Below are 14,702 nucleotides of genomic sequence, written 5' to 3'. Positions count from 1 at the left end.
GCATGTGACCATACTTAATTAATTTGCATTTATAGAGCGGATATGTTATCTAGTTTTGTTTGTTTGTTTGTTTTTTTTGTTTGTTTTTTTTTGGTTGGACTTTGTGCATTTTTCATGCACTCTGTTATATTTCTTAAACTTAATTTTAATAGCCTACTGAATAAATCATTAAGTGCTGCTGTCGCTTTTTCCTTTTTTCATCTTTCTGTATAAAACGGAACAATATGGGGGAAAGTTCCTGCTGCATGTTTATGTTTTCATTTCTAGAAGGGATTTGATTTCCTCGGGTTTATTTCATGCATACAGACGGATTTGCGTCACAAGAGCAACTTGCTTGCCCAGATAAAGTTGCACAAATATTGAAAAAGGAAGTTCTAACAGTCATTATAAAGTTTTTCTCCGGAAGAAATAAGGATTTCTGCTGCATCCTAAAATACTGAAACCGGTTCTATTTTGGGACAAATCTAGCAGGCATATCCGCTCATTTAGTTGGAGTCAGAGCCCATCAAAAACAGGATGACCTGAACTTAATAGAGATTGGAGTTTCCTGCACTCACAAAACTGGGCCAGAAACAAAACATTCAACAGGCTACTGTATAATTGGCCTACATTTACATAGCTAGTATTGTATTGCTCTTTTTTCCCCCACAAAAAGTTATGAATGTTACAAAAACAAAGTACTGTGTTTACGCATAATTTGTCTTTTCCCAATTAAAAGTCCATATATAAAATAATTGGCGCTCTGAGGTTAGTAATTTAGTTAGCACTGTCGTTTTGTGGAAGAGGAATAAGAAATACAATGCCCACCAAATCGATCTGCTTTATAAAGAGTTTTAAGAGATAATTCTTGACTAATTGACATTTTAACGGAATTTTCAATGAAGAAAATGATTTTGAAATGCACAGAATGATATAAAAACGCGTTTTAAATAAATAAATAAACACATGTTTTCATTAGATCGTGAGATATAGGCTATAAAGTACAAAGTGTGATCCTCCTAATTTTGTGCATGGCTAAAATAGCCAAACAACGAACTTTATTTGTGAGGCTATATGAAATGTAACATTTAAACATGTATGCGGAGCCCATAATGTGGGCTAATTTCTGGCAGACACAATGTTGCAATTAGGAATTGAATTAACTGATGCCAAAGAATTATTATAAACAGCATTTCTGTTATGGTTAAGTTCTTCTTGAATTTGGTATTACACACATGTAATGTGTTTCACTAGAAAATAAAATATGGCTTAAAATGAGTGCCAGCATTCGTAAGGAACATAGGATTGCTGTCATAATATAAAGAGTTAAGTGAGGTCGCATTGTTAAACTGATCTGTCATTTATTTATTTAATTTTTGTTTAAAAGTTGTCTAGCATTATTTAAACTCTCCAACAAACACCATACAGGCACTTGTTTCGCTGTGCTGTTACCTTAGCACCTCGTGGGCGTTGAGTAAAGTTTTTACGCAGTTCGTATTGGCAGAGCACCGGCCAATCAGCGTTTAACTAACACATTTTACACAGGACTACTTGAACTGGCTGCCAAAGTTTCTGAGTATGAGAAAGATCACTGGCCCTTTAAGAAAGAGAAAACAGCCATTTTAACATAACGTATTTTTAAAATAGGTATACTTTTCATATTTATACGAAGAAAAGGCGAGTCATGATGATGTATACTACAGGACTAAACCCATTTTATGCTTCTAATTTCAGTCTGTGGTCTGCGTATTGCTCCAGCGGCTTTGCCTTGGATTCAGTAAAGAAACCTTCGTTTTGCATCGCTGATATATTGCATGTTGGAGACTCTGAAAACCTTCCTGGATCTTCAGCACTTGTAGCTCATTTGGGACCCCGTCATCAGCTCCAGCCTTCAAGATCACCTCTGCGCCCATCTCCAGTGGCACCAGAGTCTTCTGTTTTTAGTTCAAGGATGTCTCCAGCCTCTCCTTACCACAGACACCCAGGACTTCAGGGAGCACCCTCCGTATCCAGAGTGCCGTTAAACGGTTCTTCACAACAAGCTCCAGCGCCTTCTAGCAAAGATCTGAAATTTGGCATTGATCGCATTTTGTCTTCGGAATTTGATCCTAAAGTTAAAGAATGCACAACTCTAAGAGGTACGAAATTCTTTAATTGTGATAAGATGTCAATAAGATGTCAATAAATACAAAAACGACCTTAATCACACTAGCTTGGCCACACGTAGCCGACTTTCAACACAGTTCTAGTTTAGTCTTAAAAACAATAAATTGCGAGAGGGTTTTTTTTTTCCTTCCCAATTTATGAATTTAATTTAAGGTATACTGTGAGTAAACTGAAAACCCCTATTGTGGTACGGTTGAGGAAGTAGTTGGAGGAAGTTCTCTTAAAAAATAAACTATTAACATAAGCTGATGATTAAATAATATAAGTTAACTGTATATATATTACAAACATGGGACGGGTGCTGTACAGTTACTGTCGTGCAACATTGGGGTTCTGCATACACACACACACACACACACACGTTTGCATTCCTATATTTGTGGGGACTTCTCTTTGACTCTCACTATATATTTACTATTTCTAACTCGTCAGACAAAACTCCACACATGGTGAAAGTCGACAACAAACTAAATATTTTGGCTTTTTTTAAAGGCATATTTAGTTCTTAAAAACGTGTTTTACAAAGTAGGGACATCCCCACAACGTCATTTTTTCAGGAGTTACTATCTTTGTGGGGACATTTTCTCAAATTTTGTCCGCACATTGATAGTAATACCTACACTCACACACACACACACGCACACACACATAACACGGATTTCATTACAGTATCTTGACCATTCTGATTTATTATATTTTCGTCCTTTGTCACAGATTTTACATCCATTAGCTCACATCGTCAGTCAGGGCTTCACCTGTCCATACAGCCTTCAGCAAGCCAATTCTTCGCGTCTTTAGAGCCTGGAATCGGCGAACCTTCCTCCATCATGAACCATTTAGGCAGCGGAGCCAGATATTCAGCTCAACACCAGTTTCAAGACACGTTCCCAGGTAGAGTAGCTCTATCATGACATCGTAATGTTTGAGGTAATATAACATGCCCCTTAGTAATTTCCCTTTAAAGAACATTAACGTGGGTCTTTTTTTTCCATTTTGCATCAAACACATCTGTAAGTTGAACATTGAACATTTACATTAGTATTTTTCAGCAAGCAGTAGACCTACCTCAATTATTTACAAAATCTAATAATTGTATACATTAAGCTAACAATAGCATTTCTTCATTTGTCACCTATAGGGGTAAATATTTATTTTTCTTTTTGTAATAACAGGTCCATATGCGGTTCTTACTAAAGACACAATGCCACAGACATACAAGAGGAAACGGTCGTGGTCCAGGGCTGTCTTCTCCAATCTCCAGAGAAAAGGATTAGAGAAAAGATTTGAAATCCAGAAGTATGTCACCAAACCAGACAGAAAACAACTAGCAGCGATGCTGGGCCTAACAGACGCTCAAGTAAGTTTCAGACTAATAAACAAATATTTTTAGGGTTGTTCACTATACTTTAATTGCTTAGCCATATTACCAGCTATATTGCTTTTAAACATGCTATCGGTAACACCGTTTTAAAAACTGTGTGTGTGTATGTGTATGTGTGTGTGTGTGACAAAAATGTAGACACGTGTCTGTTTTAATATTGGTTGATACAGCTTCTGTTTTCTCAGGTTTCATATCAGTATCAGTAATATGAAAATCACATTTTGTATCACTAATTGTGAACACAGTGACAAAATATATAACCAAAGCGTACTGGGATTACTGATTTTCTTTATAGCATTTAACGTATGACAATGCAATATGGCAGCAATTATAAGATACACAAATATGCTTTAATAATTGGACTCATAATTAAAAGCAGAACAGCATGTATTCATAACCATCTGGTTGTGAAAGCTAGAATTAGGAGGAACTGAAAGCCATTTATAACGATTAATTGCATACAACCGTGATTCATGATTCTTAGAACTGCTATTCCAATTGAATGGTTTATTAGGCAATACTGGCTTTCCTAAGAAGAGCATCGAAATTACAAGAAAAACAACATAGGCCTGCTACAATATAAGCCCTTCTAAATGTGAATCAACTTGGTAAAAATGTATTTCTAATATTATCATAAGCTCTACCATAAAACACACAGACACACACGCACACACACATTACAAATAATTTATTTTATTTGTTAATTTTTTTTTCTAAAAAACAGTAGTGTAGGCCAATTTGAGAATCGTGCAGTAATTATATAGGCAACAGGCTGCAGGAGAGTGTTCAATTAATGCAATCACGATAAGCTAATTTTTAAGGGATATTGAGGATGGGTTAACCAGTAGTTAACCAATATTCTCCATATTTATTCATTTTCAATAGGTTAAAGTGTGGTTTCAGAACAGGAGAATGAAGTGGAGGCATTCCAAGGAAGCTCAGGCTCAAAAAGAGAAGGAAACTCCTGAGCAGCCCGAGAAGTCCCCAGTGTCTGCCACCTTGGAGTCGGAACAGAAGCAGAACGGATCTGAGTGCGAGAGTGATGGGAGCGACCCTGAGTTTGAGGACATGCCTGACAAAAGTGACACTGAAGTCACAGAAGACAACAAGACCAGTGTTATCAAGTCTCCTTCGAGTACTGATGAGGCAACACAGACCACAGAGGCCAGTACAGAGACGACGGCACGACCCTCATCGCAAATGTTATTATAAGTGCACCTTTTTAAAGACACTATGTATAACAAGAATAATTTAATATAAATATATTCCCATGTACAGTCAACTATTAAATAATAATAATAATAATAAACACTGCCTTGGACTTTAAAATGGAAGTTCGTTTAAAGGGAAACAGGAAATGAAGATTTTTTGAGAAGTAAGATATTTCTAAAGAAGAAATGGACATGGCATTGCAATTAACCTTTAATCATATACATGCTTGTGTAGATGTCAATTGGATTAAAACCAGTAACAAAATATCCTAAAATTACTGTTTTACAACATATTTTATTTGAGCCACTTCTGCCAATGTAATAGGGCCACTGAAGTCCACATGTTGCTGAAAATGTGAAGTCTTTTACAGAACATCCAATATTTAATAACTTTTGCTTAGATCGTATTTGTCAAGAAATTTTGCACTGAAAGTAATGTAAATAAATGGTTTCTTATTGTTTTGTTCCTGACATCTGCTATTAATTTGCTACATATTTTTTTTATTTATTTGTATTTTATGCCAAATGAGAATTTTATTTCTTTATGGATTTCCTACAGTATCAGACAGTTTAGAACTATCTTTAGTTTATTATTATTTTCTTTTCTATTTTAAACACAATAGTGTACCAAAAAATAATTAATTGATATTGTGCAGATCCTTTTTCATGAACGTACCATAATTCTAATATTATCAGAACTCATATTCATGTGAGTCTGTGTGAGTTAAACGTAAAGATAAGAACGTGACACTGTAATAATGAGGCAAAATTAGATTTGCATCCCTAACTTTTTATTTCTTGAAGCACTCAGAGCATATATAACAAAACAGTACAATTATATAATAACTATACAATATATACATAAAAAAACACATTTATTTTAATAATGATACATGTGTAGATTCGGATAATGGATTTTACGCAGTGGGTGCTGCTGTTGCAGTTAATTTCACAATATCTATCCAATGCACTGAGGAAAAAGTGGGCTAATCTAATGTTATGCTATATTAACTGAAAACATGAGCGTGTGCTGTAGATTTGCAAACCGTGTGGTGTTTATTTAGTTTTTTGTTTAACTGTGTCAAAAGTGAGACAGTTCGGCTCCACTTGCCCATATCTGATTAGAAGGTTCCTCTGCTTAACTGTTACTGGCAGCCTACTACTAGGACATAATTGAACATAGGACGACATTACAAACTGATCGCTACAATTCGAATTGTATATCAGAACATTGATATACTACTTTAAATCCATCTATTGACATATTTATAAAGACAAAAAAAAATATGGTGGATACTACAGTTCTTATTGGGTATTTGAATGCTGGCAATGTGCTTTACAATGCAAACTACCAGGATAAAAACACAGTCCAGGAAAGTACCTAAATACATTTAGTTGTATTTCACAATTTCTCACACACCTTATTGCTTTTTATTAAATTATTATTAATAATAATAATAATAATAATAATAATAATAATAATAATAATAATAATAATAATAATAATGTTTATAATAGCCCATTTTATTAACGCACATTATATAAAGTAATGGAATTCGAATTCACCCTCTAGGCCCTACTGTAATAAAGTGACCCTCCCTAATATTGACTTTGTACTCTGTGATAGGAGCCCCCCTAAATTAAAATCACAGAACATTGGGCTCTTTATATCAACATTATCCCAAGTGCCGAATCTTAGTGCAAACTTTCACTGCAGCATTATACATAATCTATGTTTCTGTGCATTCTACAGTTTGCTTGAAAGCAGGAGCAGTTAATGAATTAGAAAATTATTTAGAAACCACGACTGACTGTGTCGTCTGAACAGATTTAAGAAAAAGTCTGGAACACGTCGTGAACATGATAAAATATTGTGGGCAAGAGCAGCACCTAAATGTCAAACACGTTTTAAAGTCTCAATATTTTTCTATTATGAAAAAATGTCGAACGGCTGAGGGGAGTTTTTTTAAATTTTTTTTTTTTTTTTTTTACAATACCTATTTTGGTCTCAAATGAGTTGTGTCGGGTTTTTTTAACCATTAAGGAGTGAGCAAACTTTTTCTGACCCTCTTTCTTCGGCCACAAATCACAATTTTTAACAGCTACACGTTATTTAATGGTTCTGTGTCACGGGTGGGGGCGGGGGGTGCATACAGGTCGTCACATGTCGCCTCTTAGAGACAAACTCTACAGACATTTTATCATTTTGTATTTATAAACTATCCATCAGCAAAATGTGGTCTATGGCATTAATAGAGAATAATTTACTTGCTGTGGAGTGTCAATGAAAAAAATAAAACTTACAAATACAATTTTTAATCAGACTAAAATTGAAATAGTCCAATACCCCTATGTGTGTTTGGATAAGGTCAACACAATTTGTGTTAAATGTAACACTCAATGTGTTGTTCTTAATCAGAGATTTAACACACTTTCCATCTATGTCCAAATTCTGTGTGACTAAATGTATTTTTAGGATAGAGTTCTGTGTATATCATAACATGACAATATAGGCTACAATTATTTATTTTTCATAAAATTATTTTCAAAACCTGCACCTTTAAAGCATGGATTTAACTATTTCACTTTTAAACAAATGACTTTAAGTAATTTGGTAAATTCAGCAATTTGACATTTTATTCTCATTGAAGCGTAAACAAAAACAAAAGTCTATTTACTTTAAACCATGACATGAGACGTCATGTCTGTAACTATTAGAAAATATATTTCATTTTATATTTTCTTTTAATTTGTATTTACTTATTTCTTACTTTTGCTTACTTTTGGGTTTGCTGGAGTACCTGCAAGACACATTTTGACTTTTGACATTTGATCTTATGTGAAGCTTTGGGTTACACTACCCTACATTCCCCCCGAATTAACTCACTGGAACTCTTACTGTGTTTAGGTTTTATAAAGAACAATATTTAAGAATGTTTTTTTTAACATTACAGTTTTATTTGAATTAGATTGTTTGAAAAGTTTTACTTAACTACCTTTCTGCTACAATCTGGTGTACAGCATAGATCACATAAATACCATAATCTTACATTAGTATAATCAATTAAATTGATGAGATACATTAATTGGAGATGCCTTGTGTGCGTCCAGACTGATTGATAAACAGCCATTATCTCAGTGGGGATGACTTAAATGATGGGTTTTGCAAACTCCCTGAACCTGGTATCTTTATACAGTATATATACAACATGTCACATGAATACTTGAAGATGGACTGGAGGAGTTTTCCCATTTAATTGATGCAGTGACCATGCCAAGGTGGTGAGGATCACATCCAAGAGAGGAGTTCTGCTGTGGCAAGTGTCTCTGATGTGTCATCAACCTGTGTGGTTTACAATCCTAAATCCATTGAGTAAATTATTGATCTAATGGTCTTCTGTGGGGTCCAGGCAGAACTAAGGGAACCCTGCTGCTGATGGCAGTGATCTGCACCACCTGGCCTCAACAAAAACAAGGAGCATCATTAAAGGGTTTAGCCTTAATTAATTGGTGTCACGTATATGCCAGCCAAATGACGCTCCAAGGACTATAAGGAATTATATACACAGTACGGCATTTGTTCTTCTTACAGAGTGCATCCCTTGGAATGTATTAAAACCAATAGCCTTCGCTGTAGGACTATGTATTAGATCAACCTTAAATGAAGAGTCTTTAACTACAAATTACTCATATATAACGCGATAAAGCACCTTTCATATTTCCTGTTGTTCAGACGAGATTCGAATTTTATTATTTTAGTTAACCGTATAGCCTATAGTTGAAATACATTTTTTTAACCGATAACAATAGGAAGCGTATTCATTTAAATCTGCAAAATGTTAAATGCCTTTTAATTTAATTGTCTCCCCCCAGCATATTCCCAAAACAACCAATTTTCTTTAGTGCAATTTGTATTTGTCTTTGAGTGCTGCAATCGAATAATTAAAACAGAAAAGGCATTGCTTCTAATAGACTACATTTGGTATTTTCATTTAGAAACTTTTAACATTTCTAACATGGTACCTTTTCAAAACCATTTAGACAGTTAGAACATTTAATTAATGTAGCTTATTAAATAATAGCATATTCATTTTATAATACTGACAGATTTGAAACCCTTTTTACTTCAGCGCTAATTCTGTAGGACAATTCAGGTTTTTTTTTTTTTTTTGGCTGCTATAGTAATTAACTACTTTTTACGTATTCCATACTTTTATCCATTATAATGAATTCAGCACGAATCATTTTCCATAGAACTTATGCCATTATCGCAAACCTATATAATTCATACAAAAAACAAAACAAAAAAACGCTCATCCTTTTTTAGAACAAAAACAATTTCACAGACCAAGGGGTCTGGCGATGGTTAGCACCGATGATTTAAAAAACCATGCGATGATCTAAGCTTAATACTAATATTATGCATCATTTAGACAGGATAACGATGCCACCTTGTCAGGACTTGCTACTTTAGACAAACCATTTGTTGAGTATCAGAGTCATAAGGGGTTGATGAATGACGACGTGAACATCTCTTGGCTGCCCAGACCTTTTCATAAGCATTCTAATGTAATCCCTTTAGCCTTTTCTTTAAAGAATGTTAGCAGTTGGAAATGTAATGTCTTTAAACAGTAGAGTGCAGGACTCCGAAATTTATAGCCTGTGTATATTTTCTGGCTCCACATATATGCAACGTAATGGATGGGTATATTTTATGAACCCTTGCTTAGATCTAGGAATCAGAAGTCAGTCCATTTATGGTGCCTAATGCCTTTCTTTAATCCGATGGACAGGTAATAAAATGTGGTGCTAAATGTTCTGTATGATAACAAGTAACTTTTATTGATTATAGAAATGTTGTAAACTAAATAAACGTTTGCTTTTATGATTATCCCTGTCAACGTGTGCACCCTACCCTAAATGCTTTAAATATACCTATACATACCTATATGTCTATAAACGAAAATAAAACCTACAAAATCCAAATTAAAACATATCTATTTAATTTTGATGATATAATTGACCTGTGTTTCCCAGTCAAGGCCACATTTCATACCGATTATTGTTAACAGTTACAGAACAATGTGTAGCCTTTTCTTCAGGGGTAACGTTTTATTGCAACTGTTACACGATCATGCTTAATTGATCAATGTATACTTTACTTAGCGTAGTGTTATTCTCTGTAAATCCTTTTGATTCCCTATGTGGATTATTATTTGTACAATTGGTCTGAAAAGTAAACACAATGACTTATGTACAAACGTTATTAATGACCATAACCTTTTTTTTAATTGTGCTTATTCATGATAAAGGGTGCACATATTGGCTTTCATTGGGTAACATTTGTCACACTTTATTGCAGAGATCCATGAGAATTTGTAAACATAAAATAAACATGCTATTAAAACGAGTATTTTTTTTAATGGCATAGTTTTGTGAAGCCTTCAGATGTTTTCAAAAGTTGAAATTAAGTTTTCTTAAGAAGTGATTTTTATGAATTTAGACAGCGCACAAGAATAACATTGATACGGACTTTTTTTAATTCTACAGTCTTAAGCATGCAGCAGTAGCTTACAATTGTCTGGAAATTGTTTGTTAATTCAATATGAATCACATTTAACATGAAAACATTTAAGTTGTAAAATACTTTACACTGTAATGGTTATTTCAGTAACACGTCTTATGTTGCTAAACAATTAAAATAAATTACAATGTAAAACATGTTGCATATGCAGGCCTATGTTTAATTGTTAAACATTTTCTTCAATGATAAATTATGTCGATAACGACACGAGCCGCAGGATTACCGCTTAAACCGCACAAGTCTTTTAAAATGAAAATGTCATTACAATTTCATGAGGTGGATTTGAAACGCCCTTCCCCGGTGCTTGCAAAGGCTACATTATGATTAACCTCTGATGACATTCTGCACATCATTAAAACTGGACAGATTAAGGAGTTAAAGCCTTTTGTATTCCACCAGTATCACCCAAGAAGCAAAATACCAGCAACAAAAGGGCGCTTTAATTATTACATTTGTAATTACAATAGTTAGGATAAACAACCACACTGTAAAATCAGACATTACATATTAAACATACATCTTATAAACCACATTTTAAAAACACATCTTGTGTTTATTTAAATCGTGTTACCAAAGTAAACAGCAGTGCAAAGTAGTACATACTTTATAGGCCTACTATATAAACACTAAAATGTGTTTAAAATGAATAATCCCTTAAACAATATGCTAGTCTTATTACAACGATACTATAATGTTAATGCCATTTCTTCAACGTTTATTTATTTATTTTTTATTTATTTTTTTGTGCACCACACTGTTATTATTCAGACGTATACTAGTCATAATCAATAAACCACAAGCAGAAAATACCTGGCTTCACTGTCCTGCTACTGCCAATAATCAACCATGGTATATTAAACTTTTTTTTGCACTTTTAAAACAGGCTGTTAAATCAATCAGTATATTTTACCGGAAGGCTATAAAACTGTTCTATTCCCCAACGTTTCTTCTTTAATAAATTAGTTTATGAAAAGTCATTTTTGGTCTTACCCCTGCTCATACACAAAAAAGGGAAGGCAATGACGAATGACAATGCTTCAAAAAAGGCAAAAAAAATATGTGATAGTGTAAAATATTCCTGTATTAAAATTCCCTATATCTTATTTTCTGTTTTTATTGTTAAAAAAATATTAAAACAAAGTCAGCAACTGATTTCTTACAGTCTGTTCTGTTGGTAATTAATCTTGTTTATTTTGGATACAAATTATTATTATTATTATTATTATTATTATTATTATTATTATTATTATTATTATTATTATTATTAATAATAATAATAATAATAATAATAATAATAATAATAATAATAATAATAACATAGGAATGAACTTCTGGCATTATTTGTGTTATATATTTAGTCAATGAAGATTTGACTGACAAATTAAAGATCATAAATAAGCATTTGATTTATTCTTCAATATAAAGCAAGTTATTAAAGTTAGCCTGCAGTGGTCTGTGGGAAGATGATTTCTCTGATTGAGGTTCCCCTGAAGACCACCAGAAGATTTCTCCAAGCTGTAATGAACAGTCGGTTTTTTCCTGTCTTCCGGAGAGGGAAGAACTCCCGAGAAATTCAACTTTCCAGTCTGAACGAGCATCTTGAATTTCACTTTACATTTTTCTTTTACCTGCTGATTTGCTTTTTACATTATGGTCATACTTTACTTCGTTAATTATATCTGACAAAGGCAGGCCTAGCCTAGTTTATAGGGAAAAAAGAACAAAGAACAAACCGGTAGAAATATATTCAGAAATTTCATGGAAAATATTTCTACAAAAAAAGACTATTCATTACGACAGAATTTAATTAGTTAACATGTACATTCTGATTTCTATTGATGCTTAAGCCCCATTATTTATCACATATGCCTATTTGTGCAATGCCAGATGCCCCATGTAAGCCTGTTGTTATGATTTCGGCATTACACTATGCAAAGTAGGATGTTTAATAATTTTGCAAAGCGACTAGAATAATGATTTGTTATATTCTTATTTTGTAATTTACAAAGGCACATTCTATAGCCTAGCATTTTTAAAAATCTAACTAACATAAAACACATCAGTACATACTCGTTTATGGTTAAACTCTATTTGGGGCAAATACTTCTGAATTATGTCAATGGTGTTTACAGATTTAGCTGCTAAATACATTGGTTATAGCCTGAATTCCACAAGCATTTGTGACAGCTTTTAAAGACATTATCAATTGGATAATAAAAATATGAAGTATTTTTTTTTATTTTTTTATATTGAAACACACTCCCAAAATAGTACAAGTATAGCAATACTCCTTGTAAAGCAAGATGCTTTCAGGGAAATATTTTAGATATATATATTTAGATTTAATCTGCCCCCAGAGTGTGATCCTATGCCAGACCATTTTTTGCTTACCCCACAAGAAATTACAACATAGAAAATAAGATAAATCCTATTATAAGGAGTGGCAGGGCCGAGGCCTGCCCCTGTAAATAGTGTGTATGATGGCAGCGGTGGGCGTCACTGGTTCTGCTGAGTCAAAGCAGGAAAGGCACAGAGCAGTTGGCTGCCAGGATGCACAGACAGAACCAGGTGAAGATCAGCAGCCACCGGAAGCGCTGCTGAAGGAGCAACGGAGACATGGGTGAAAAGCCAGAGGGGGAGGAGCTGGAGCCCCAAAAGGGGGAGGAGTTACTCTCCTTAAAGATCAAAGTAAGAGGAGCTACCATCCTCAAAGAGCCAGAGTAGGAGTGGCTGCCTGCATGGGGAGCTATGATCCAAAAAGGAGTAACAGCTATCCCGAGGGCCAAAGAAGGAGGAGCTATCATCTCGACAGCCTGAGAACGTGGAGCTGCCGTCTGACAGCCTGAGGAGGAGGAGCTGCCATCCCCGAGAGCGAGGAAGGAGATAAGCCTGTCCTCGACCAGTGCTTCCAGACCCCCCATTGTGTCTGAACCTCCCATCACCCGTTGACCCCACAAACAGAAGAGGAACCAGCTGAAGAAAATCGAATGTACCAGTGGTGCCATTCTAAGGGGGTGTATATGACAGGGTTATTATTATTATTATTATTATTATTATTATTATTTATTTCTTAGCAGACGCCTTTATCCAGGGCGACTTACAATCGTAAGCAAATACATTTCAAGTGTTACAATACAAGTAATATAATAAGAGCAAGAAATACAATAACTTTTGTTCAAGCAAAGTACAAGTGTGACAAACCACAATTCAATAATACAGCAGATAATAGTGATAGTTACATCAAGATATGATTAAATAGTGATAGTTACATCAGGATATGATTAAATACAAAGTACTACAGGTTAAACACTTGGCAGATTACAGTATTCTGAAGTACAGGATTAAATGCAGTAAAATAGGGGGCAGATAAGAGCAAAATAAAGCACATTTACATGAAGGGTGATAGTGTCCTAGGATACAAACAGAGGAGTTCTACAGGTGCTGTTTGAAGAGGTGAGTCTTAAGGAGGCGCCGGAATGTGGTCAGGGACTGGGCAGTCCTGACATCTGTAGGAAGGTCATTCCACCACTGCGGAGCAAGGGTGGAGAAGGAGCGGGCTCTGGAGGCAGGGGAGCGTAGCGGAGGTAGAGCTAGTCTTCTAGTGTAGGCGGAGCGGAGAGGTCGAGTGGGGGTGTAGGGAGAGATGAGGGTCTGGAGGTAGCTGGGTGCAGTCTGGTCAAGGCATCTGTAGGCTAGTACAAGAGTCTTGAACTGGATGCGAGCGGTGATCGGGAGCCAGTGGAGCGAGCGGAGTAGTGGAGTAGCGTGGGCGAAGCGAGGCAGAGAGAACACCAGGCGAGCAGCAGAGTTCTGGATGAGCTGGAGCGGACGGGTGGCGGACGCAGGGAGGCCAGCCAGGAGGGAGTTGCAGTAGTCTAGGCGGGAGAGTACCAGGGCCTGGACCAGGAGCTGGGTAGCATAGTTGGTGAGGAAGGGTCGGATTCTTCGGATGTTGCTCAGGAAGAATCGGCAAGTGCGTGCCAGAGTGGAGATGTGCAGGGAATAAGAGAGGCAGGGGTCCAGGGTGACTCCAAGGTTCTTAGTTGAGGAAGAGGGAGAGAGTGTGGTAGATTCCAGAGGAACAGAGATAGAGAGATCAGAGGAGGGGGAGGAGGAGGGAAAGAAAAGGAGGTCAGATTTAGAGAGGTTGAGTTTGAGGTGATGCGAGTGCATCCAGGAGGAAATAGCAGACAGACAGGTAGAGATACGGGAGGAGATGGTGGAGTCAGAGGTGGGGAAAGAGAGGAAAATCTGAGCATCATCAGCATAGAAATGATATGAGAAACCATAGGATGCGATGAGGGGGCCCAGGGAGTGGGTGTAGAGAGAGAACAGGAGAGGACCCAAGACTGACCCTTGGGGGACCCCAGTTAAGAGAGGG

At 35.6% G+C, this 14,702-nt stretch overlaps 1 protein-coding gene across 2 annotated transcripts; it reads left to right on the top strand.

Moving 5' to 3' along the window:
• Positions 1 to 1,543: 1,543 nt before the first annotated feature.
• On the top strand, positions 1,544 to 5,208 carry hlx1 (H2.0-like homeo box 1 (Drosophila)). Of its 2 annotated transcripts, XM_034004129.3 has the most exons (4): positions 1,544 to 2,117; positions 2,860 to 3,036; positions 3,318 to 3,502; positions 4,412 to 5,208. In XM_034004129.3, the coding sequence occupies exons 1-4, from the start codon at positions 1,664 to 1,666 to the stop codon at positions 4,736 to 4,738; spliced, it is 1,143 nt and encodes a 380-aa protein (XP_033860020.1). In that variant the 5' UTR covers positions 1,544 to 1,663; the 3' UTR covers positions 4,739 to 5,208. The 2 variants fall into 2 exon arrangements, with proteins under 2 accessions (XP_033860020.1, XP_033860021.1); XM_034004130.3 differs by lacking the exon at positions 2,860 to 3,036.
• The last annotated feature ends 9,494 nt before the right edge of the window (positions 5,209 to 14,702 follow it).

Source organism: Acipenser ruthenus, chromosome 5 (genome assembly GCF_902713425.1).
Source record: "Acipenser ruthenus chromosome 5, fAciRut3.2 maternal haplotype, whole genome shotgun sequence".
Taxonomy (NCBI): domain Eukaryota; kingdom Metazoa; phylum Chordata; class Actinopteri; order Acipenseriformes; family Acipenseridae; genus Acipenser; species Acipenser ruthenus.
The sequence above is the reverse complement of the archived record's forward strand: the minus strand, read 5'-3'. Positions and strand labels throughout refer to the sequence as shown.